The 25,330-nt window shown below is 35.6% G+C and overlaps 1 protein-coding gene across 1 annotated transcript in view; it reads left to right on the top strand.

The window, feature by feature from the left end:
- Positions 1-18,101: 18,101 nt before the first annotated feature.
- Positions 18,102-25,330, top strand: part of TEKT3_2 (Tektin-3) — a 58,175-nt gene continuing 50,946 nt past the window's right edge. The window contains exons 1-3 of the mRNA XM_051216855.1: positions 18,102-18,157; positions 19,171-19,698; positions 22,693-22,916. Of these exons, the coding sequence (XP_051065473.1) occupies positions 19,185-19,698; positions 22,693-22,916 (738 nt within the window). The 5' untranslated portion in view covers positions 18,102-18,157; positions 19,171-19,184. The remainder of the gene's footprint in view (positions 18,158-19,170; positions 19,699-22,692; positions 22,917-25,330) is intronic.

Below are 25,330 nucleotides of genomic sequence, written 5' to 3' on the forward strand. Positions count from 1 at the left end.
ATTCATCGTTTTGTAGTGATAGAGAAGTTATCATACTCTAGAATTGCAGTATGCAGAAGTAAAGCTTCTGTGTGTGAAAGCAAGTCATGCTACTAACTAGTGTGTAGACAGAAACGGATTTCGGTTGTATGCTGACACACGACTGGCAACGAATTAATCATTGCAATATCCCATTCCTCAACGGACACTCCGGTCACACAGGAATAAAACGCGGAAATCAAAAGACATCAAGACTTAGCCTGACATTTGATGGATTATTATTTGGAAAAGATAATTTCACTTCAATACAAATATACAAATTAGACGATTTTCACCGGTGTACAGTAGTGATATGTGATATGTGAAATGTTAAAAAAGACAGTTGCAAAAATGATTGATTTCGGAAGCCAACTATTCCTCATGCTGTTCTGTACGGTGAGCGTCCAACGTAATTGCCGCTGAAATCGGGTAAGAAAAATAAAACGTTAGTAAGTTCATTAAGACGATGAAACAAATTTCATCAGTGATTTTCTCATGTTCATTTATTATTATCATTGAAGTTGGAACATCGACACGTATTCACATTCCTTACAGTGAAAATCAACCATTGTTGATGATATTCATGAAACTACTTGTGGATATCAGTAGTCAGATTACACGTAGAAATTTGAAAAGAGATATTCATCATGTCAAAGTCTGTGTAATACTAGTAATGAAAAATCCATCCTGATATTCCTGCGAATTCAAGTGTTTGTAAAATATAGTGAAATTCATATTCAAATGAGTTGGTTTTGTTCACGATGAGTACATTGTTGATGAGCACTGATTAATCGTCGATTCCGTTACTATTCGGTTACATGGCAAACGTAACTACAACACATGAAATGTGATTTACGTTGAATTAAACATTCAACAGTGATCTATATTGATCGTCACGAAAGTAGGCATTTGTTGTCACGGAGTTAAAAATGCCAGGCAATAATTTTCAGAATAGCAAGTGTTTATTTAGGTAGCAACGAGAGTTTGAGCTGATGAATAGAAAATAGAGCGTATCAGTAATATTGGCAAACAACAGCCAAATTGAACTCCACTATAAACAACATCCGGTCATGAAGAAAGTATGCAGGACGGAGTCATAATGGAAGAGCATGTCACAAATCATTTAAGTAAATGAAAATGATCTTATTAATGACTTACCCGGGACCATAGTTACACACGATGCTGAGTCCGTATGGGAAATTCGGACAGTTCGTGACACCACATCCAACATCCGTAGTGTCTTCCCAGACAAGCTGAAATGAACCAAGGGACAGTGAGCTATTGAATAGTGTATTGGAAGAGGACACATTCAGATAAATCTTTCACTTAAATTAACAACAGTCTAAGATCACAACGATGTGGAAGACGTGATTCGTTGGGCAGAGTGTAAACCATTCTAACACAGACAAGAAGCGTGCTGACGAGGACTGGAACATTTCCAATTTGTGTGTATGTGACAACGGATAGTTGGATACTACATGTAGCCATGTTAGACGGTTTCATGAATCCACCACAATATCACTAGTCAGTGTCTATACGACTTTGTCTGAAGTAGTTATTTTAACAAGAATGCTTTGTAATCGTTCTAATGCTTACCTGAGTATAATGACCACACTGACCCATACGACATGTTCTCGTGTAGAAGTCGTAATTCTTGTATTCATCCAACCATAATTGGAATCCGCTTGATAGAAATGAACAAACAATAGCAATCAATCGAAACATGAATCCGAACATTTGGAAAACTGAACAGTCAATTACAAGAGTATTATCACATGTTTAATTGAGGGGAGAAGAAAGATCTCACTGCACAGGTGTAGGTGTGAACGTCGATGAATATCACGAAGAAACCACACACTGATTGACTGTGGTGATGCTCATCGACTGTGAATATCTGATTAAGTAATATATGGTAAATGAGATATTTGACTATTAACAGTTTCTCGATTGCACACAGATGTGGGTGCATCTTCGACAAGCATGTGAACATGTGGATGAGAGATCCAGCCTATCTCAACACACTAACCACATCATTGCAGTGTTTAGTTGAAGTGAATTTTCGATGAGTTGAACTGAGTGACATCGGTCTGTGGTTACACTCGTTACAATCAGTTCAAGATTCCGATGCAACCACTTGTTGAGTTTCACACTAATCACTTCTGTTCATCTCATAATCGTCCTCAATATTTCCTCACTCATCTATCATCGACAAACAGACCTTCCAAACCACATCGTCGAGCGTGGAGTGACAGGCGGCATGGTTCACAAATGTGTGTTCCTAAAATTTTGTGGTATTTGGAGTGACGTTTCGTAGTTGGTTTGCATCAGTATGCGTTCACAGATTGGTTAAAAAGCAACAGTCTGAAAAGAAGTGGGTGTGCATCTGATGACGGTGTATGTCGATTAGATCGATATAACACTTCTGCGAATGCAGACCACATGCTTGAAAGTCTACGAGTTGAACAAATTCATATATTTAACACAATGCACATGACACTTACGTGTTTATGTCTTTCGCACCGGCCCAATTCTGTCCAACATATTGGAATGCCGGTATTTTACGATCATCATTTGTATCGTGTCCAACACGACATTGATCAGACAGAATTTGTGCTTTCGTTTCCAATTCCACATTCCATTTCTGTAAACATGTGGTTAGTCAATGAGCAAATCAAACGGTTAATTGATCAATTAATAATGTGACTATTGCTTTATTTACTTAAAATCGATTAGGCGAATAAAGTGGTATCGAATGTCACTCGTTGTCATCAGTGCCGTCACGTCGACGTGATATAATTAGGAGATTTTTAGTTTTTCCACTAGTTAGTCAGAACCTGCGAAAAATTCTTCATCTCTTATGAAACATGTGAACGAAGTTCGTTCGTCTATACGCACCATACTCATCAACCTACACATCACTAACCACACTCACTCAAAACAAACAAATGCACAGTTAAGAACACTGTCTACAATCACACAATGATTTCAACCAGTGAGCTATCTACTCTACAACACATTACACCGATAACCTCATTTGAGTGGCCAAGAACTGCTACCTGCAGTCAGCCACAATCAACCAATCAACCGAACAACTTCTCCCTCCCTCCCTCCTTCTCTCTCTCTCTCTCTCATCATCACACCATGTTCACAGTGAGACCAGCTGAAACGTACACTGAAATCAATTTGTCTCAATCAAAACATAATTGTGCTGAACACTCAAGTTAAACAATCATTCTTCTTACCAGTGGTTTTATGGAGACTGCTATCGGTTGCCCAACAAGCTGACCATTTTGAACAGATTGTCTTGCCTTATTGTGAAGAGCTAACAACTCATTCCTCATCGCATCATCCAACTGCGCATGAACACAGCAACAGACAAGTGAACACACCAACAACACGACTGATGAAAACTCGGAATTAGAAGACATTTCGATGAGACCAGAATTTCACAGTCTGTCTGACTTACGAACAATCACTTGTTGGCTTTTACATATATATACACACCATGAGATCAGGTTAATCAACATAAGTCATGGTGATTAAACCAACCACTCATAAGTGTCAATTTGTCTTATGAATGTGGGATTATATTTGTACAGAATAATAATCAGTCGTGTAATCAGTTATGAATGAGTAGGGCTAAAGGGCGGTGTCTACACAAGACGATGGTATTGAAAAATTGTGATTGAAGTTTACTCACAGCGTTTTTACACTGTGAGTGGAAATGACTATCGGTTTGTGGGATCATGATTCACGAGTGACTCATGCTTCTGGAAAAAATACAACAATGTCTGATAATTTCATGAAGTTGTAATCAGATTTTGCTATATTGTAATTAAGGCTGCATAGTGTGTGAGACGAGCGTTTGTTTGGAGTGACGTGTTCTGTCGTTTGTAGTCGATATCAGGTGATAACATGTGTAGTTCGCGTTGATGACTGCTGGCTGACTCGTCTAGTTCGATGCATGGATCGTGATGCGATTTGGGAGCCTCACCAACCACCTTTCTCTCAGTGACGTCGATCGAATGAGACGTGTTGAAGTGAATTGGTGTCCTCGTGGATGAATGGAGAGTGAAATCGATCAACACGATTGCATGTGAACATGAGATCGTCCCCATGCATATGGTGATTGAGGGAATGAGTTGTGATTCAACTTCCAATTTTTAGTGTTCGTTTCACATGTTATAAATTTCCGATGAGATGTGGCATCGGAATTCGATGATGATTTCCGCTGAATATGTGTTGATTGCAGTACGTGTTGAAGATATTGCTTTCAGACATTATGAGTGTTAAGGGATTGCAAACCGATGATATGTATTGGTGATACGGAAGTGATTTTCTGTCACATTTCGCCGCGTTGTGTAATCGATAATTCAACATTCAACTGCCTCGTAATTCTACGAATTAGCAGATTGTAAATAATGTGTACTTGTACTTGTCCGCTGGAGTCCATACTGCTACTGAATTTACTGAAAACCATCTAATTAATATGCTTCCGAACTTGATCAACTTTTGTCGGTAGGCTCAATTGTGATGACACAGTCGGTTGTTACAGTGAAGATAGAAGTTTAGGACAATTTTTCATGGAATTCTCATCGAAATGAACTGTTAGCGGGAAACAAAATGTAAAACAATCGTTTGTTGAATTATTATTTCATTAACACTTGAAACGTTGGAATGATTATTATGTTATGAATTATTTTGTACTTAGAAATATCATACATTCAAATTTATATTACAGTTTTCCAATGGATGCAGAATGTAACTTGTTTTCTGTCATGATCAGGTTGATGCGAATCAGTGAGCAATAACAAGAGAACAAGTGCACACATACTGAGAAGCCGTGATTTGTAGATTACAAAGAACGAATTATGTTAACCAGTGTTTAATAATGTATATATCAATTATATGTACAACAAATAAACATAAGTAGAAACATTTACACGCACGATACTGAATGAATGTAAATCAGGAAATTAGGAATTCTTTCCGTTTCCATTCTTGAACTAAATCAAGTTCTAATAGATTTCGAGGTACTGCATCAACTATCGGTATACTCGCACCGTGACTAAGAAAAATAAATGCCGTCCACCAGTGCATATCACACTGGTATACACCCAATGATATGTTACAATTATTCAGTTCAGTTCAGTTCAGCCCAGTCAGACAGACAGCACATAACAGCACACTATCCATCTCAGACACGTGTTAGCTTATGTACACGAACTATCAGATGCTTTTTCTGTGACCATCTTAGTAAAATCTTATTACCACCATAAAGTATACGTGAATGGATGATAAATCAGCGAACTTATTTTCAAAAGAATTCATCTTATATTTCCATATTGTTGGAACTTTAATTAAGGCAAAGTTACGTGGAGCAACTGACTTCAAAATCTATCTCCGATGTTATTACAGACTATAACTGTAGTATAAATGATCAACTTAGTTATCATAACATTTATTCATCAATCCACTTCCTCCACTTTCATACTGATATGACGGGATGAAAAGACTAAATTACACTCTCATCTCATTGACATTCCACTTCAACATTACTTCTGTTTCAATTCAATGTGATGAATATTCAGTGTAATGTTTGGTTGATTTCTGATGTGATTTTTCATTCAGCATCAAGTTGATTTATTCAGTATGATGTTGATTCAAGTCATGGTATACATCGAACTGAATCAAAGAGAACTATGTTCAGCATATCATGCAACATTCAATTTCATTATAATTCCATCAATATGAAATTTTTCCAACTAAAAATAAAATTTGTGTGAAAATCATTGTATATATCAAGGAGTGCATATTGGACAACGGTCGTCTAGCGTGTTTTATGGTGAAGAGATAATCGACTATACAAGTATTTGTGACCTTACTTCGAGTCTCTAAAATAACAGTTGCTCATCTTTTCTCCATTGTAAGTAGTAAACCAGGAGACTGTCACAATTATAAAATACAAAGTGAATTATCGATTAAACGAGATGGCTTAATGGTAAAGAAAATCACTTCCATATCAGTTTGCAATCCATTAACAATCAAAATGCCTGAAAGCAATATCTTCAACACGTACTGCAATCAACACATATTCAGTGGAAATCATCATCGAATTCCGATGCCACATCTCATCGGAAATTTATAACATGTGAAACGAACACTAAAAATTGGAAGTTGAATCACAACTCATTCCCTCAATCACCATATGCATGGGGACGATCTCATGTTCACATGCAATCGTGTTGATCGATTTCACTCTCCATTCATCCACGAGGACACCAATTCACTTCAACACGTCTCATTCGATCGACGTCACTGAGAGAAAGGTGGTTGGTGAGGCTCCCAAATCGCATCACGATCCATGCATCGAACTAGACGAGTCAGCCAGCAGTCATCAACGCGAACTACACATGTTATCACCTGATATCGACTACAAACGACAGAACACGTCACTCCAAACAAACGCTCGTCTCACACACTATGCAGCCTTAATTACAATATAGCAAAATCTGATTACAACTTCATGAAATTATCAGACATTGTTGTATTTTTTCCAGAAGCATGAGTCACTCGTGAATCATGATCCCACAAACCGATAGTCATTTCCACTCACAGTGTAAAAACGCTGTGAGTAAACTTCAATCACAATTTTTCAATACCATCGTCTTGTGTAGACACCGCCCTTTAGCCCTACTCATTCATAACTGATTACACGACTGATTATTATTCTGTACAAATATAATCCCACATTCATAAGACAAATTGACACTTATGAGTGGTTGGTTTAATCACCATGACTTATGTTGATTAACCTGATCTCATGGTGTGTATATATATGTAAAAGCCAACAAGTGATTGTTCGTAAGTCAGACAGACTGTGAAATTCTGGTCTCATCGAAATGTCTTCTAATTCCGAGTTTTCATCAGTCGTGTTGTTGGTGTGTTCACTTGTCTGTTGCTGTGTTCATGCGCAGTTGGATGATGCGATGAGGAATGAGTTGTTAGCTCTTCACAATAAGGCAAGACAATCTGTTCAAAATGGTCAGCTTGTTGGGCAACCGATAGCAGTCTCCATAAAACCACTGGTAAGAAGAATGATTGTTTAACTTGAGTGTTCAGCACAATTATGTTTTGATTGAGACAAATTGATTTCAGTGTACGTTTCAGCTGGTCTCACTGTGAACATGGTGTGATGATGAGAGAGAGAGAGAGAGAAGGAGGGAGGGAGGGAGAAGTTGTTCGGTTGATTGGTTGATTGTGGCTGACTGCAGGTAGCAGTTCTTGGCCACTCAAATGAGGTTATCGGTGTAATGTGTTGTAGAGTAGATAGCTCACTGGTTGAAATCATTGTGTGATTGTAGACAGTGTTCTTAACTGTGCATTTGTTTGTTTTGAGTGAGTGTGGTTAGTGATGTGTAGGTTGATGAGTATGGTGCGTATAGACGAACGAACTTCGTTCACATGTTTCATAAGAGATGAAGAATTTTTCGCAGGTTCTGACTAACTAGTGGAAAAACTAAAAATCTCCTAATTATATCACGTCGACGTGACGGCACTGATGACAACGAGTGACATTCGATACCACTTTATTCGCCTAATCGATTTTAAGTAAATAAAGCAATAGTCACATTATTAATTGATCAATTAACCGTTTGATTTGCTCATTGACTAACCACATGTTTACAGAAATGGAATGTGGAATTGGAAACGAAAGCACAAATTCTGTCTGATCAATGTCGTGTTGGACACGATACAAATGATGATCGTAAAATACCGGCATTCCAATATGTTGGACAGAATTGGGCCGGTGCGAAAGACATAAACACGTAAGTGTCATGTGCATTGTGTTAAATATATGAATTTGTTCAACTCGTAGACTTTCAAGCATGTGGTCTGCATTCGCAGAAGTGTTATATCGATCTAATCGACATACACCGTCATCAGATGCACACCCACTTCTTTTCAGACTGTTGCTTTTTAACCAATCTGTGAACGCATACTCGATGCAAACCAACTACGAAACGTCACTCCAAATACCACAAAATTTTAGGAACACACATTTGTGAACCATGCCGCCTGTCACTCCACGCTCGACGATGTGGTTTGGAAGGTCTGTTTGTCGATGATAGATGAGTGAGGAAATATTGAGGACGATTATGAGATGAACAGAAGTGATTAGTGTGAAACTCAACAAGTGGTTGCATCGGAATCTTGAACTGATTGTAACGAGTGTAACCACAGACCGATGTCACTCAGTTCAACTCATCGAAAATTCACTTCAACTAAACACTGCAATGATGTGGTTAGTGTGTTGAGATAGGCTGGATCTCTCATCCACATGTTCACATGCTTGTCGAAGATGCACCCACATCTGTGTGCAATCGAGAAACTGTTAATAGTCAAATATCTCATTTACCATATATTACTTAATCAGATATTCACAGTCGATGAGCATCACCACAGTCAATCAGTGTGTGGTTTCTTCGTGATATTCATCGACGTTCACACCTACACCTGTGCAGTGAGATCTTTCTTCTCCCCTCAATTAAACATGTGATAATACTCTTGTAATTGACTGTTCAGTTTTCCAAATGTTCGGATTCATGTTTCGATTGATTGCTATTGTTTGTTCATTTCTATCAAGCGGATTCCAATTATGGTTGGATGAATACAAGAATTACGACTTCTACACGAGAACATGTCGTATGGGTCAGTGTGGTCATTATACTCAGGTAAGCATTAGAACGATTACAAAGCATTCTTGTTAAAATAACTACTTCAGACAAAGTCGTATAGACACTGACTAGTGATATTGTGGTGGATTCATGAAACCGTCTAACATGGCTACATGTAGTATCCAACTATCCGTTGTCACATACACACAAATTGGAAATGTTCCAGTCCTCGTCAGCACGCTTCTTGTCTGTGTTAGAATGGTTTACACTCTGCCCAACGAATCACGTCTTCCACATCGTTGTGATCTTAGACTGTTGTTAATTTAAGTGAAAGATTTATCTGAATGTGTCCTCTTCCAATACACTATTCAATAGCTCACTGTCCCTTGGTTCATTTCAGCTTGTCTGGGAAGACACTACGGATGTTGGATGTGGTGTCACGAACTGTCCGAATTTCCCATACGGACTCAGCATCGTGTGTAACTATGGTCCCGGGTAAGTCATTAATAAGATCATTTTCATTTACTTAAATGATTTGTGACATGCTCTTCCATTATGACTCCGTCCTGCATACTTTCTTCATGACCGGATGTTGTTTATAGTGGAGTTCAATTTGGCTGTTGTTTGCCAATATTACTGATACGCTCTATTTTCTATTCATCAGCTCAAACTCTCGTTGCTACCTAAATAAACACTTGCTATTCTGAAAATTATTGCCTGGCATTTTTAACTCCGTGACAACAAATGCCTACTTTCGTGACGATCAATATAGATCACTGTTGAATGTTTAATTCAACGTAAATCACATTTCATGTGTTGTAGTTACGTTTGCCATGTAACCGAATAGTAACGGAATCGACGATTAATCAGTGCTCATCAACAATGTACTCATCGTGAACAAAACCAACTCATTTGAATATGAATTTCACTATATTTTACAAACACTTGAATTCGCAGGAATATCAGGATGGATTTTTCATTACTAGTATTACACAGACTTTGACATGATGAATATCTCTTTTCAAATTTCTACGTGTAATCTGACTACTGATATCCACAAGTAGTTTCATGAATATCATCAACAATGGTTGATTTTCACTGTAAGGAATGTGAATACGTGTCGATGTTCCAACTTCAATGATAATAATAAATGAACATGAGAAAATCACTGATGAAATTTGTTTCATCGTCTTAATGAACTTACTAACGTTTTATTTTTCTTACCCGATTTCAGCGGCAATTACGTTGGACGCTCACCGTACAGAACAGCATGAGGAATAGTTGGCTTCCGAAATCAATCATTTTTGCAACTGTCTTTTTTAACATTTCACATATCACATATCACTACTGTACACCGGTGAAAATCGTCTAATTTGTATATTTGTATTGAAGTGAAATTATCTTTTCCAAATAATAATCCATCAAATGTCAGGCTAAGTCTTGATGTCTTTTGATTTCCGCGTTTTATTCCTGTGTGACCGGAGTGTCCGTTGAGGAATGGGATATTGCAATGATTAATTCGTTGCCAGTCGTGTGTCAGCATACAACCGAAATCCGTTTCTGTCTACACACTAGTTAGTAGCATGACTTGCTTTCACACACAGAAGCTTTACTTCTGCATACTGCAATTCTAGAGTATGATAACTTCTCTATCACTACAAAACGATGAATTTACAAAATACGCGTAACTCAAATAAGTTTGGTTTGCTTCCAAATTTTCATTTGTTTGAAGGAAAAAGTGATCAATGTCATGTGTGTCAGGTCCGATCCACTGATCAATCAATTGTAAATACATCTCAGTGCTACAGGACGTCAGTCGTAGTCCGGATAACTCAGTGTTAAAGTCTCCGATTGTGATACTGGGTGATACAGGATCGAGTCTGTCAGGGAGCATCAATTCCCATAAGATGACAGTTGCACTTTGCTGACGAGTGCCAAATAGCACGAAACCTAGATCCGAGGTTTCCCGTCGACTATCTTCAATCACTATCCTATCTCAACATATGGAGATTGATTTCTTTTATTGATCATTATACATGAACAGTGTATTTCAAAATATCTTCAGAGGTCCTGTCAGCTTAGGATAGTCGCATTTTACATTGGATAGGACACTGATGACATAGATAACTTAAGTGAAAAATTGTTTTTACTTTCAATGAAATCTGAAAGTAAACAAGTTGAGGGAATTAGTGTTTTTTATGATTAGTGGAGTTTATTACTAGTAATGTTTTAATAACGGCTTTGCACCTTATCGACGTGAAGGTTATAACGTTTACTGATTAAATTTTATCAATAGTAACTGAACTTTGACAAAACTTTGTGATTGTCAGTAAATTCTTTACAATATACGATTGTGCATATTTTAGTAAAAAGATGTCTCAACTTTGGGATTCAGATTCCTCCTGTTAATCAGACCCAAATAGGAAATAAACTCATGTCGTGCTTTTTATCACTAATAACGGTCCCGATTTACTATAGCACACTGCCTTAGAAACTCTGTAGTTTTATAATCAGTAGTATACAAACTACTGTCTGTTAAGCATCGCTTTGAAACACAACAAATTAGAGAGGTTGTATTTTCAAACTGCCATCAATTGTTTATCAACAAGTTTATACGTCAGCATTAACTAACTCGGGTTTAGTCTGTAGTGTCGTTAGTATGTTAAGCCCATATAGCTTGTTCTAGCTTCTGGACAGGCCAATTTATCCATTCTTCTGGAGTCACGTTTTGACCTTGTTAATTATTCACTTATCAACTCTTACTGCTTTTATATGGGCGTATGCTTGTGTACATCTTACTCTATTAATCACATACCTGTAGCTTATTTTTGTGTGACTATAAATATTGATTAACGCTTGATTAAATGGAGATGGCTTACACGCCTTCTCCACCGCGAATCATTTTGCTTCACTGTCTTCTCTTTTCTCTTCGTTCCTTTGTTTATCTGTCCAGATCAATGAGTGTACAAAATATATATATTCGAAATTCATTCTGGTATGTGACTTATTTAATTCCGTTATCCACTAACGCGATAATTTTATACGAGGATTAGTGATATGTATATCTCATTAGCAATCAGAAACGATCAAACTGGATTCAGTTCCCATGCCACAAAAAGTCAACGGATTACTGCCAATAAATTGTAATCAAAATATTCTGAGTTTTGTTGACATTCATTTTCACTTAGTGTATATTTTTTAATCATGTCAATGATTAATTTAAGTTAATTCACGATCTAAATTATCATAAGCGTGAAGTACCTAAGTGCAAATGATAATAATGATCTAGTATTTATCATTAAATAAACTTTGGCTAATTTGACTAAACAAGAAAATGTATTTTACGCAGATTTTTCATTCGAACTATTCATAAAATCAATGTTTTAACTATTCAATATGTACAAAGTAGAATGAAATGAGTAAAGATTAATCACTGCCTTTTTGAAGTATTTCGTGAAATATATGTGCTACACATAAAATGATTCTGCTTCAAAAAGAAGAACAAATTTGATATTCTCCAAATTATCATAATCAGTTCACTTCTAACTTTATGAGATCTAGAACATTTTATGTTATTTAACAGTAAGAATTCCAGTTGACAAAGTTTGTCTCAATGTTATTGTTGGAGACGTTAGATCCCCAGAACTCACTTGGGAAAGGACCTGTAGTAGTTTTATTTAGAAAATTTGAATTTCTTTGTTTTCGCACCAAAGGTGCTCTTGTCACCTTCATGTAGTATTTCCCACTGGGAAGTATCTTAAATGATATTGACCCGTTTCGTCTTTTAGTATGCTATTTAGTAACTCTCCCCAAGGACGGTTTTGTGCTGTATATATATATTTTGAATTGTTTTTGTCATTATCGCTCGTTTCTGGCTGTTTGCAGAATATACTTGCCCATTCGAAGCTTGGACTTCTCCCTCTAGTTAGCGGGGATGGGACGCATCAAATAGTTGGCTTACTGGTCTTTGGTCACTGAGTCTTTGTTCTCGTTCGCAGATTAAGTGAACTTGTAGTGACTCACCATTTATCACGAGAACACGACTGGTTTAATAGAAACAATTCTTATTATAACCAACCGTACCAGTGTTTGTTTTAATGTGCTTTTGTTTAACTGTGTTAATGACAGCTATTTTGTGCTTCCATTCTTATACTCACACTTTGATTGTAACTTCGCACGAATTCGGTTACGTTCTGTAACCAAGCTTGTATCCTGGCACGATCTCGGTATCCTTTTGATACCACGAGATCGCCAGCAAATATATATCTCGATTTGGTTCATTAATTATATTCTGATATTTGGCTTCTCGGAGATTTTATGGGTTTCTTTGGTTACGTTCAGCCTACGCCTTCTGATTTATTTGGCACGTGTTTCTTGGTAGCGGTGTTCATAGTTAATCTCGACTGGACACCACGATACAAACTCATGATAGCTTCAACCCTAGCAGTTATTGATTATAAATCCAAGTTCAAGTAAGCAACAATAATATGTTAGTAAAGTTCGTAGGGGTTGGTAACATATCAAGCCCATGTAGATTATTCTAGCTTCTTAACAGGCCAATTTATTCATTCTTCTCAAGCTACATTTTTACCTTGTCACTTATTCGCTTATTAACCCTGACTGCTTTTTACATGATTGTATATGTGTTAATTACTTACTTTACTCATTACGTGTGTGTAACTTATTTTCGTTTGACTATAAATATCGAATCATGCTTGATTAAATCGAGTTGGCTCATACGCCATCTTTACTGTACGTCACTTTCCATCGTTTCGTTTCGTTCTCTCCCCTTCGTTTACTTTGCTTCTTCTCCCTGATTGTCTGCCTAGAAGGAGGATTGTATGAAATATATGTATTCGGAATTCATTCTCGCATATGTATATTAACTACTATTTCAAGTGTAATGTTTAGTTTTGTACGAATATTAAGGTTCTGAGAAGTTCTATTCATTTCAGATGACTAAATGATGAAATATTACGTAACTTGTGTTACTGTCAGTTGTAGTTGTTTGTTTCTAGTTCATTGTAGTATGACTGTAATAATTTAAATCATTCTAGCAATATGAATAATTGAACCCATTTAAGAGCAGAAATGTTGAATTCCATTTGTGAAAACTGTTTATGAAATCGGAAGAGTGTATTTGGCGATTACCAATATATCGGAATTCTCTGACCTAATCTGGCTAGCGATTGCGGTTGATGTTGAGCACGGCGTTACCACACGTGATCAGGTGCGGATGCTTGACCGAGGGCCTTCAGCTAGATGAGTCCACTAAAACATATGGTCAGCATCCAATGTCGAAAACGTACAGGGCTATTTATTTTGGGGATTTATTTACCGCTACAATATAAATATATGTCTTAAAACATTTTTGAAAGACTATTATATTCGGTTAAACTAAATTTATTTTGTTTCAGAAATTTTTCATTACGGATAAGTAAATATGATGGCTCATTAAACTGAAATTAATCTGTTAATCAATGAGATGTCTCAGAGGGGTTGATTTGAACCATCGTAAAGCAATGAATCGTAAAAAAATTACATCACACAGCTCCTTCTACATGTATTAAGCCAGTGTGCTCATATCAAGGAAATTAGATATATGATAATTGTAAGGGCGTTTTTGAATATTCTTGAGTGAATGTGTGAAATTCCCTCGTGTAAGGTTAGCACATTGTCTCACTCTTAAACGTAGAGTAGTTATTTGTGACACCTATGTATTCATCTTCTGTTTATACTTAGGATACGGAAGAAACTGCCACTCATTCTACTTACAGGTTTGGTTTTTTGTGTATTGTTTCATTGATTATTCTTTAGACGCTATGTAAATTTTGTTTTAATTTCCAATGAATTGTGCTGAGGCTACATTAAATCCTTTGGCTTTTTTGTGCCGATTGAATTAAACTACCGTGTAACGGTAAGATAGTCATGTTAAGTGGTTAGAGGTGCACCTTGTATTCAACTTGAAACTAATTTATATGCCTTACAGGCTTAGTTACTTTATGTTCTCTAGATTTTGATTTCACTACACTTTCTTAGATAATTCTCTCCTGGGTATATCATGATAATGTCATTCTTTGATCTGTTTTGTATAGTTCATGTCCATAATCTTTATGGTTGGAACCTTACCTAATCGAGCTATAATGTTTCGGATTTATCTGTAGAAAAGAACAGATGTCCAAGATTTTACTAGAGGCCGAGAGAATTCAAACAGCATCAGTTTGAACACAATAATACTACGGATTAATATTGGTCAAATGGGGATTCACTCACTTGGCATACATATCGTCATTTTCGCAGGACCGGAATTGTGTTATTACATGAAGAATTAAAATCAAATTAACCAGTTGATTTACAATAGCTTATTACTAGCCTATCGAATATCAGATATCTTTGCAGTGGCTATACATAGCTACACCATATGTAAGTGTTCGAAAATGCAAATCATAAGTGTCTTAGATATCAGTCGTTCGCGTATCGTTTAAAAATTTTATAATGACAATAACGATTAAAAGTCTGCTGCCCTACTCATTACCAACCACTTCTGTCGTCAAATTGTAGTGCTCAAGCTGTCAGTGATTGTTCTTCCGTAAAGAGGTTCAGTTTTCTGATGCCTACTCTTCCACGCTGGTCTATTCATTTGCGCCGCATCTCACTGACTAGTGCGTACATATATAGTGGCTAAGGTGAAACACATCGGATACATACTGTAACGGAAAGAAAACGCTGAAAATCCCTCCACAGCATGATTAACGCACAGGATTGGTGGTAGTTTGTAATTATTATCAATATGACAATATCCTCTGTGGTCGACTATCTTCTGATTCCGCACTCGAAGGATAAGTTTCCGGACGCTGTTCTGGATACCGGTTCTCAGTTGCTAGCACAAAAGCCGTTAAGGTTCCTTCATCAGTGTTCGGTAGGGAATTGCTGTAAGCAGTCAAGCCTCTCATTGTTCTTACGAAGAAAGGTGAGCTTTTCTCTGTATTTCGACTTTGTGAATTCGTTTTTAATACCAGTGGTTAACTTCATAATGACTGAATAATAATAATGCCAAGTAAAAGTTAATCCTGTTTACTTCATGTAAAGTCTGTAGAGAAATGACGTTTATACAACGTAGATAACAAAAGTGTGCCAAGTATTGTGTTTCGGATACGTACATTGGACGTACTAATGATGAACGTCAGGCAAGCAAATGGAAGATGCGTCAATTACATGAAGTTTTTGAGGTCAGTAGTTTACGAACTCAGATAATAATGGTATGACAGCTATTATAAGTCATGTAAAAAGTACAGGAAGAGGATAGACATTATTACTGCCATACATGCATATATAAGGCCCGTTTAGGTCCATAAGTACGCAACTGACAAGGCAAAATCTGTGTTTGATTTAACAAATGTAAGAATGGAAATAGTAATTCGTTAGAAAGTCAGAAAATATCATATGTGTGTAGCATTGTTGACACGTACAAGGCTGCCTTGTAAAAAATTCGATATTGATTTGGAAACATCCGTTTTCGAAAATTACCTATTCGGATAAGGCACTCGAAACCTTGAGCTATCAACGTTTGGTCTCTACTTTCAGACCGCCTTGATATTATGCTTGTATTGTTTCTTTTTATTATCGATTATTCAGATAAATTAATGTAATTGGGTTTCGTGCGATTACTGAGTCGTCGGCTTAGAGTTATATAACTCTGCTTTCCCAGAACCTAACGTATCTTCAGACTGAACACTAACTTCTACGCTCAAGGGGTATTCTGAGAACGTGTGTAAATATGCAACGAAGAGAGAAATACTTTGAGTACATTTAGTGACACTTTAGGGATACCTGTGAGAATGTAAGTAAAAATGTTAGCATGTGGTTAATAGCAACTCAATAATTGTATAAAAATATAACTTTAATTTGTGGCACGAAATTACCTGCAAAAAAACATATTACAATGAATAACAAGGAATACTGTGAAAGCCAGGTGTAATAGATCTTTCATAGTTCATTTATCCTTTAGTATAATAGGACACGTACGGTAGGCTGTGTTGAGTGATGATTTGTGATGTCGAAGAAACGGAAGTATAACGAATATGTATGAGCATGTTCCAAAGGGTCTCAAGTTCAGTGCTTAGAAATTATTGCAGTGAAAATGTTATTAGGTTTAAATATGAGAAAATTTGAGAATCTGGTTTATGCATATGAATGTGACGAATGAACATTAGGTACATATCAAAAACGTAAGTTATTACTTGTGTGAGCGCAACTTCAAACTGAACTCTATCAGATTGTTGCTAAACATTGTCAGCGTCAAGTTAGTTACCTCTATGCACATTTAATGGCGCGTGAATTTCTCCTTCCCTCTTTTCAGGCTCCTTTGCTTGGTAAACTGGTATTTGGTTTCGAATCCTCTGCAGTCAACGCTGTTTGTGTGATAATGATGGGACTTCGGAATAATCGATGATTTAAATTATATTTTTCGATTATTCTCTATACGTTGTTTGATTAAAATTTTTAATCTTATAGAGTTTGTGCAGAAGTGTACATACGTCCAACTTATTTAATGTCATAGTAAAGCTACAATTCTCAATAAATTGCCAGCCTTACTTTCCTGACCTAGTGCTTAGAAGACTGAAAAAAAGATTAGCGGGAATTTGTACTATATGGAAGCGTAAATGGTGAGATAATAAAAAACAGTGAGCGATTAGACTGCTACAGTCATTCGTTAGGTATCTTTGGCCTATACGGAATATGATAAGTAATTCAAGGACTTTTGAGGTTGTACCAGGCTCAGAATGGTAAACAGATTTTATTAAGATTTATTTCACTTCACTGATCTTATAGAGCTGTCTTAGAAATTCACCACTTTATCTGGTGAGCATTCATTTTAGTAAAACGGTTTGATAACATGGCGCGTTGAGTTGAGTGTTTTCTATCTAGTTACCAAACAAATGATCGGAATTTTAACCCTGTCTTACATATATTCGCTTCATCTGTAAGATAAGCAAATAAGGAGCGTTTGTTGTGGTTACGCAATTATTTACCAGGGGTATGATTAGTCGTCGTCATATCAGATGTTGATTTTATTTCCCACAAGGATTTACTCAGCATTTTAGAAGGCACTCGAAGTCGTCGAATCTTTATGAAGCTGAAGTATAATGACACTGTTCATATTATTAGTTAAAAATCTCACGAATATGTCAGTGTGAATGTTACAAAGTTTCAAAACATCACATACGAATGATTTGAGCAATGTCACACTCATTCTATTGGGATTAAAAATACTCAGTGTCGACACGTTTCGAATCAGAACTAACAAAAAAGTATTAAAGAGGTACTGGGACGTTTGAAGTAATGAATAATAGTCTATTTTTATTGAAACTCGTACGTTATACTCACTGAAGGTCATATGTACTCGTTGCTACAGCGGTAAAACCAGACTGGATATTTAGTCTCATTTTCAAAAGTTGCCTGTAGGTTTAATTATGTAATGTTGTTCATCTGAAGCCTAGTGTTTTATTCGCTGATACTCTATTAAGCGCTTAGTTTTTAGTGCTTTAAATGGCATGAAACTCCCAAAGATTAGCTGGTCAAGATAATTTAGACTAGTCAAATATTAATTGCGAGCTCCCAATTAATAATAGGCATCAAAAATCAATTGGCTATCAAAGTTGCACGATCACTTATCTGATATTGAAAGAAGCTTTTATACCCGTCGTTTAGTATGAAGAAATAAATATATATGTATATATGATCACTCAAATGCATATATGCAATGTTGTTTGAAGACTATGTTCACAGGTGGCTATCGAATATTAGTTCAGCAATTTACCAGTACACTGTCCTGGAACTGACGTTAAAAAGAATGAGGTTGAAATGCCGGGTTTCGAAATATCTAATCCCCATACTAAGGTGTGCACATTTAGATATCTAATCATTTTGATGAGATTCCGTTTAGCTGACTCTTGGTTGAATATATGTAGCTACTGTAGCTTATTTATAATAGAATTATATTCCTGTTAAGTAGAAATAAGAAGGTTTAGGGATAACAGTGTTTAAGGTGGCCATTGTATGAAATGATTTGTATTCTGAACTTTAGCTTTTATGTGTCATGAGTTTGATCTGTGAAGCTATCTTAACCTTTTGTTTTCGAGTTGTTTCTGTTACATGTCAAATGAAAACAACTGACGACGTTATCATGGAAATCATCCCTATTTCCGTCACAAACTTTTATAGTATGTTTCACTGAATTTGATAATGGAATAAATAGGTTATCTTAAATGTACGTTCTACTCGCCTTTAACTTTCTTAACATAAAAAGAAAAAGAACAATAGTATTCATTTATTTCACTCTAAGTTGTGAATTTAATTGTTATTGTCATACAGTCTTGTTGACATTGATGTCGGAGCTAAAATTTCGTGTTCCTATGCTATTGATTAGAAGTTCTTAGTTAACAACAAATAATCATGTTCCTTATCCTACTAGCAAATAATTTGCAAATGGAGTTAATGACAGAACGTTATTTTCAAAAACCACTACGACTGAGTCATAGTGCATCAAATTTACCAGATATTTTGCAATATGCAAGATCAGGATCTTCAGGAAGGTTTGATGATATAACAGAAGGCAGTTATCCAGCTATTTATACGCACAGGAATATCAGATCATTTGCACCCTGGCGCCCCAAGTCTCATTTTTCCCCGGACCGATTATCTTATTTTAATGATGACAAGTCAGCAAAATCACTGGGTCCCATTGTCAACGTTACTGGAGATTCGCTAGGTTTACATGAACTGGAGGGTTTAAGAATTCCTTCTATATACTCAGCTGCACGCAACGCTTTATACACAAGATATACGCCTGCCGACTGGACTAAGGGTAACTTTACTCGGCTGTCAAACTCAGAGCAGGCAATGAAGAGAGCTGAACATATAAGAGGAAATGGAGAACGTTTGGGAGTTGAAGCAGATGACAGAATTAAACGAGCACAACAGGAAGTTGGCAGACTACTTGGTGAGTTTCAGTATGGTTATATGCGATTTTTTTTCGTTTATCATTGATGAACATACACTCTTTCATAGTATTTCTCGTTTGTCGGGAATTTCATGGAGGTGTAAAGTACACAGTCGACTCAGAAATATGGATTTGTTTTTTTTAATATTGACTTTGATTCATAAAGCATCTATCAGGCTACCGTTCCGTTAAGTTCCGTTAAGTTTTCCTACCATAAAAAGGTCCACATTGGTTAGTGTTGCTTCTTTTTTTAAACTACAAAGAAGTGCCTTGAAAAATGAATGTCAAACAAAACGCCATATAATATTGCTTTAATTTGGTCAGATTCTTAGTTTAAATATTTGTATGACATATAAAGTTTCAATGCCTTAAGGCTGTTGTGATTTACTGTTGGAATACATAAATTAATACGATTTGTTTGTTTGTTTAACTTTGTTGGAGTTTTGGTCCCGTCTTAAATATTACCTCTCGTTTTGCTGTATTTATTTATCACATAAATATAGTGGCACGGTGGGAAACAAAACAGTGCATAATCTAATCAGCGTTTTTTCGGCGAGATTGTTTTCTACAGGATGGGGTTACCGACCCTCATTCTTTAACCGGGATTTGGACCGGCAGTAACTCTAGAAGAGCTACAGGTGGAGTTACAAAAGAGCGCACTATACGAAATAAAATGGTAAAATTATCGCTTTATTAAACTGAGCACCTCTTTGCCTTTGGCTAAACAACCCCGTAGAGTCTGCAGTTTGTTCAGTATGTCAACTTCTGGATCCCTATGTAAAAACCATGTCCAAACCAACTAAGCTATTATTTTAAGATCTTGACATTGAATAAATTATTATTACTGGATCCAAACCAATATTCACGGAAATATGAATGACTGCCGTGGTGTTGCCAACGGACAAGTTGAACTTTTTGGGGAATACTAAGGCAGAGAATAGAGAGTCACTGGACATTTTTAACTGGAAGAGGTGATGTTTTACGAGGAAAGATCAGAATTTATTTCACTGATTGCTTCTCTTGACGTCTTTTAATGTGACTAGCGTTTTGATAGCACTAAGGATGGATGATATCACCAACATCATTCCGGTTATTTTGAGCTTGGTAATCATCATTTTGCGATGTGACTCGGTTTTAATAAATCAACTTGAGTTGAGCACATCTTGTACTAAACATACGTGTCTTAATTGAATCAACTGTAGTTCACAAGCGAAGGGTTTCACAAAATTTTTTCTCATGAACATTCATTAATAGCGAGTAATGGGCGTCTTTGTCTTAGTCACCATTTTCTAGTTTAACCATTTGCAAGAGTGACGTTTTACTTATTTGATCAATAAGACGTAATTATCTAGCTGCATAAATGCCGGTATAATTATTCTTTATTAAAATCAGGTGTCTAAAAAATAATTTATATCAATTTTTGTTGTCACGTAACAAGTACCAGGGAGTAATTGATGTTCCCACAGAAATTTTAATTGGCTGGCTGTCTCCTTCAAAAGTTCATTGTCATTTACTTATCCACTTATTTTTCATAACTATTTTTTGACAACAGTGACCAGTTGTTGATGGTAATCACGACTTTTTATTATTGACTAAATGCTTTGAAATCAATCGGCTTGTATACTTTCATTAAAATGTCACATATTATCTACATTAGTTATGTTAAGATAATATGTTTTTGATAGCCGGTCATATAAGTTTCATTCTGGTTGTAAGGTGTTAGTCTATGAAAAAGCAAATTAAATGAAACGGAATAGTGGTTAGATTAAGACATTGTAACGTTCATTAGCGGTGACACGAACTGGTCAAACTGACATTCAGAAGAATATGTTTCCTTGCTAGAGACTAGAAAATGAAAACAAACTTGTAAAGGTATGTGTGGTATAAATTGAAACTTGTTGGAATATCTCAGACCCACTACAAATCAACTTGCATCTGTTTCTACACCATAATAAAAGAACACAAATCAGAAGCATATTTCTCTTACATCTGTTTCTGTCTAAAAAGTCAGAAATTTCCCTCAAGTTTATTTAATTGTTGCATTGTGATTAGTTTCCCTTGTTTCTATAATTATGAAAAATAAAGCAATTTTTCGGATACACTCATAACATTATTTTACTTGTCGAACTTGTTCTATCTGAAACCTATTCATTGAATGCCAACGCATCTTAGTGAGCCTAACATTTCAGTTTAACGCCATTGTTATGAAGGGATTAACGGTGATGGTAGCATTCCAGCTATTAAGGGGGTTGTTCAAACTCGATCGGACAAAACCTGAGTGGTTTTCTTGTTTCAAGGCTCACAAACCTACTGCGTGGATTTTATTTCTTGGGGAAATCGGTATTCTTGGGTTTTGGCGTATGGACGTCTTACCAAGAGCAAGTATACATTACATACCTACTGGTAATACATTAGTTTTCACCCATTCATCCCATGGCATAGATATAGGCATATTTACTCACTTGAGAGGGCAGATGGTCACCAATCCCTTCAAATGTATTTGCTGCAACTGACTACCTCTTACAAATTAGATGCATGCCACTAGTACATGGAGTTTTGGTCATTCATTTCATGGCATACACATAATCTTGAGCGGTCTTAGAGAGAACTGATGGTCATCTTTTCTCAGTATTTGCCAATATTTCTTTTTTTGTTTTCGACCTGTTGGTTTAGGCCTCTGTTCTCACTAGATATACAGCTAACATTCCAGTCTGGCACATACCTTCTGTGTATACCTATATACACAATTACACATGCTGAGACTCATGAAATTCATTTGTACAAGCATACACATCAGGCAGCACGTAAGATTTTAGAGCATCGGGGTTGGAGCCTGAAGTTGAGTGGTGAATTAGTCTGACCGTCCAGTTTTTTCAGTAAATTTGCCTCTATCACCCCAACAGCGCCAGGAGGAGGCCTTGTGTCCGAATTTGCTGTCAAGGTTTTAATACAATGATATTGTCAAATATGTTTATTTTCTTTTTCTAACATTAGGTCAAAGAATTAATGATATCAATTATATGAAACATGAATTAAATAACGAAATTGATGCACTTATTAATGAAATGAATAAATTAAATGAATCTAAACGAATTGCTGAAAAAGCATTCGCCGAAATTGAAAATCCATTACATATTACACAAGAATGTTTATATCATCGGGAAAAACGTCAGTCTACTGACCTTGTACATGATCAACCAGAAAAAGCACTTTTAAAAGTAAATAATTTATTTGTTATTAGTGTATTATGTTAGTTTTAAATGTGATCTTATTGTGAATTATCTATAAATTTCTGGCTTAGTTACCAAAAGTTTAGAATGTAGCTGTAATGAATCATACCCTTACACGTGTTTAATTTGTACTCAAAGCAATTGAACTGTACTTTTACCTATTGCTAAGGATATTTTTAACATTTATGGTTTGTATAATGTTATAATAGCATGACTACTGAGATTAAAATCTATTCCTGATGATATGGTTTCGCAATTTGAGTTAAACGTCACCTCAGTAGTATGAAGGTAGAGTTCTTGCTAAATGGTCTGAAGGTCCTGAGTATCATATCTGTAAAAGTCTTAGTTGAACACTACTTAGTCATTCTTAGCTAGGATGAAAAAGCAGTTGATTATTCTATGACATCTAATGGAAGTCAGATCAAAATCAGCGATGATATATATATACTTAGTGTAATATGAAATTTTATAACCTAATTGATACTGATATACAAATTTTGTGCTATTATTAAAATGTTTAAAGTCTAAAAACCATTGGGATTGGAAAGTGGCTGGGTATGTACTTTAGAACTCATATTTCGTCCTCTTTGGGACTAGTCATCTGGATGTCCCTACATATGAGTGTTCATATTCGCACAGAGACTGTCCCCTAGTAACCTTTGCATCAAACGCTAATGCATTATCCACTTGTCTAACTGTACCTGTACAACATGTATGAATTTTACTTTCAATAGTTTGTACTTACTCGTCGATATTGTTGAAGACTGAAACTGATCAGTTTTTATTTCCATATATATGTATCCCGTCGGAATTCATTCGGTGTTATCATTTAGTAAAAATCTAATTAAAGTTCAACATCATGGGAATTCACAGAGATTACATATATGAAAATAAAAACAGATCAATTACAGTCCTTAACATTAATAACAAGAACATACAAAGCGTCATATATAAAACTATTAATTGTAACTTTTTGTACTAAAGGAACGAGAACATTATAGTAGTGTATATATGATCAGTTCTATTCAATATTAATAATAAGATTTTCTTATTTATAATAGTAGACAATTATGCTTACATTGTCAATAATTTACCTTATGAGGCTATATAAGTTTATCGTTTCTTTTTTTTTCCATCAAATTCAAAATCAGTTAACAAAGAAGTTGTTTACTATTCGTTATGTAACTTTTTTTAGAACATAAATTAGTGCAATTTTTATTCTATTATTATTACTATTATTGTATTGTGAATTATGATTTACGGTTTAATATAAATATATAAACCTACTTATTGGTGAGTTTCCCTTCAATTTTCTTCAATCACTTCTGATTAATTGAAACTATTATTGTTAATGTTACTTTAGTTATGTCGTGGTTTACCAGGGTAGTAATAGGTTTATTTCTCTTTTTGAATTGTTTGGATCTTTTTTTTCGTCATTAGTTTTCTTTAGATAATGTTTACTCTATCATGTAGGCTTCCCTTACTAAATTCTCATTTTATGTACATTATAATCAAACTTTCACTGATACGTAAACTGTCCAAATCCTGTCCAATTATTATGTAATCCATCTTGTCAGTCTATTAATTCCAGGAATCTTGTATTAATCTTTCATCATCTCTAAGATGATCACACAATCTATCATACCTGTCTCTGAAACTCACTTGATTATTGCATCACCCAAAACTCATGTTTTTTTTCTAGCACCAAATGACCTTCGACCTGTTTTTGCATATATATATAACCTTTGTCATTCCAATTACTTTCATTCACCTGTGTCAATATCTTAGCTCCAAGTTGCTACACCTCATTAGCACAACAAGATGAATAACAAATTCACAGAAGTAGTTACTTCAATGGTAGTAATATATAAAAGAAAAATTGTGTATAAGAATATAATACAGGAAAAAAGAATTAGTTCGTAGAAAGAAAGGCATAAAGCAATTTTAATCTCACAGTTTAAGGAAAGATAGAGAATGTATACACCTACACTATCGGGGTTGATTCTGAGCCATGTTACATGGAGTAGTTTAGTTTAGACAGAAATACTTACATTTAAACTACTTGTAAAAGATAGAACCATTTAGATAATATTAGACAATAGCTTTTCTAAAATTATTGTCAAAATTATCATTCCAGTTTAAAATCTTAACATTAAGTTGTAATGATAATAACATTGACAACAATAAGAATTATAATAATAATAATAATAAACACACATTTTTCATGACTAAAAATCCGGCAAACTAGAAAAAACTCAGACTAAAATCTATCAGTTTATGGGTTAGTGAAGATTGCTGAATTTCATGGTGGACATTAAGAATTTACCACAGTTCAACATATATTGAAAACCAAGAGATAATAGACAATTAACTCGTCGTACTTTGGAACTCTTAACCAATGT

The sequence above is a fragment of the Schistosoma haematobium genome, chromosome 6 (assembly GCF_000699445.3).
Source record: "Schistosoma haematobium chromosome 6, whole genome shotgun sequence".
NCBI classification, from domain to species: domain Eukaryota; kingdom Metazoa; phylum Platyhelminthes; class Trematoda; order Strigeidida; family Schistosomatidae; genus Schistosoma; species Schistosoma haematobium.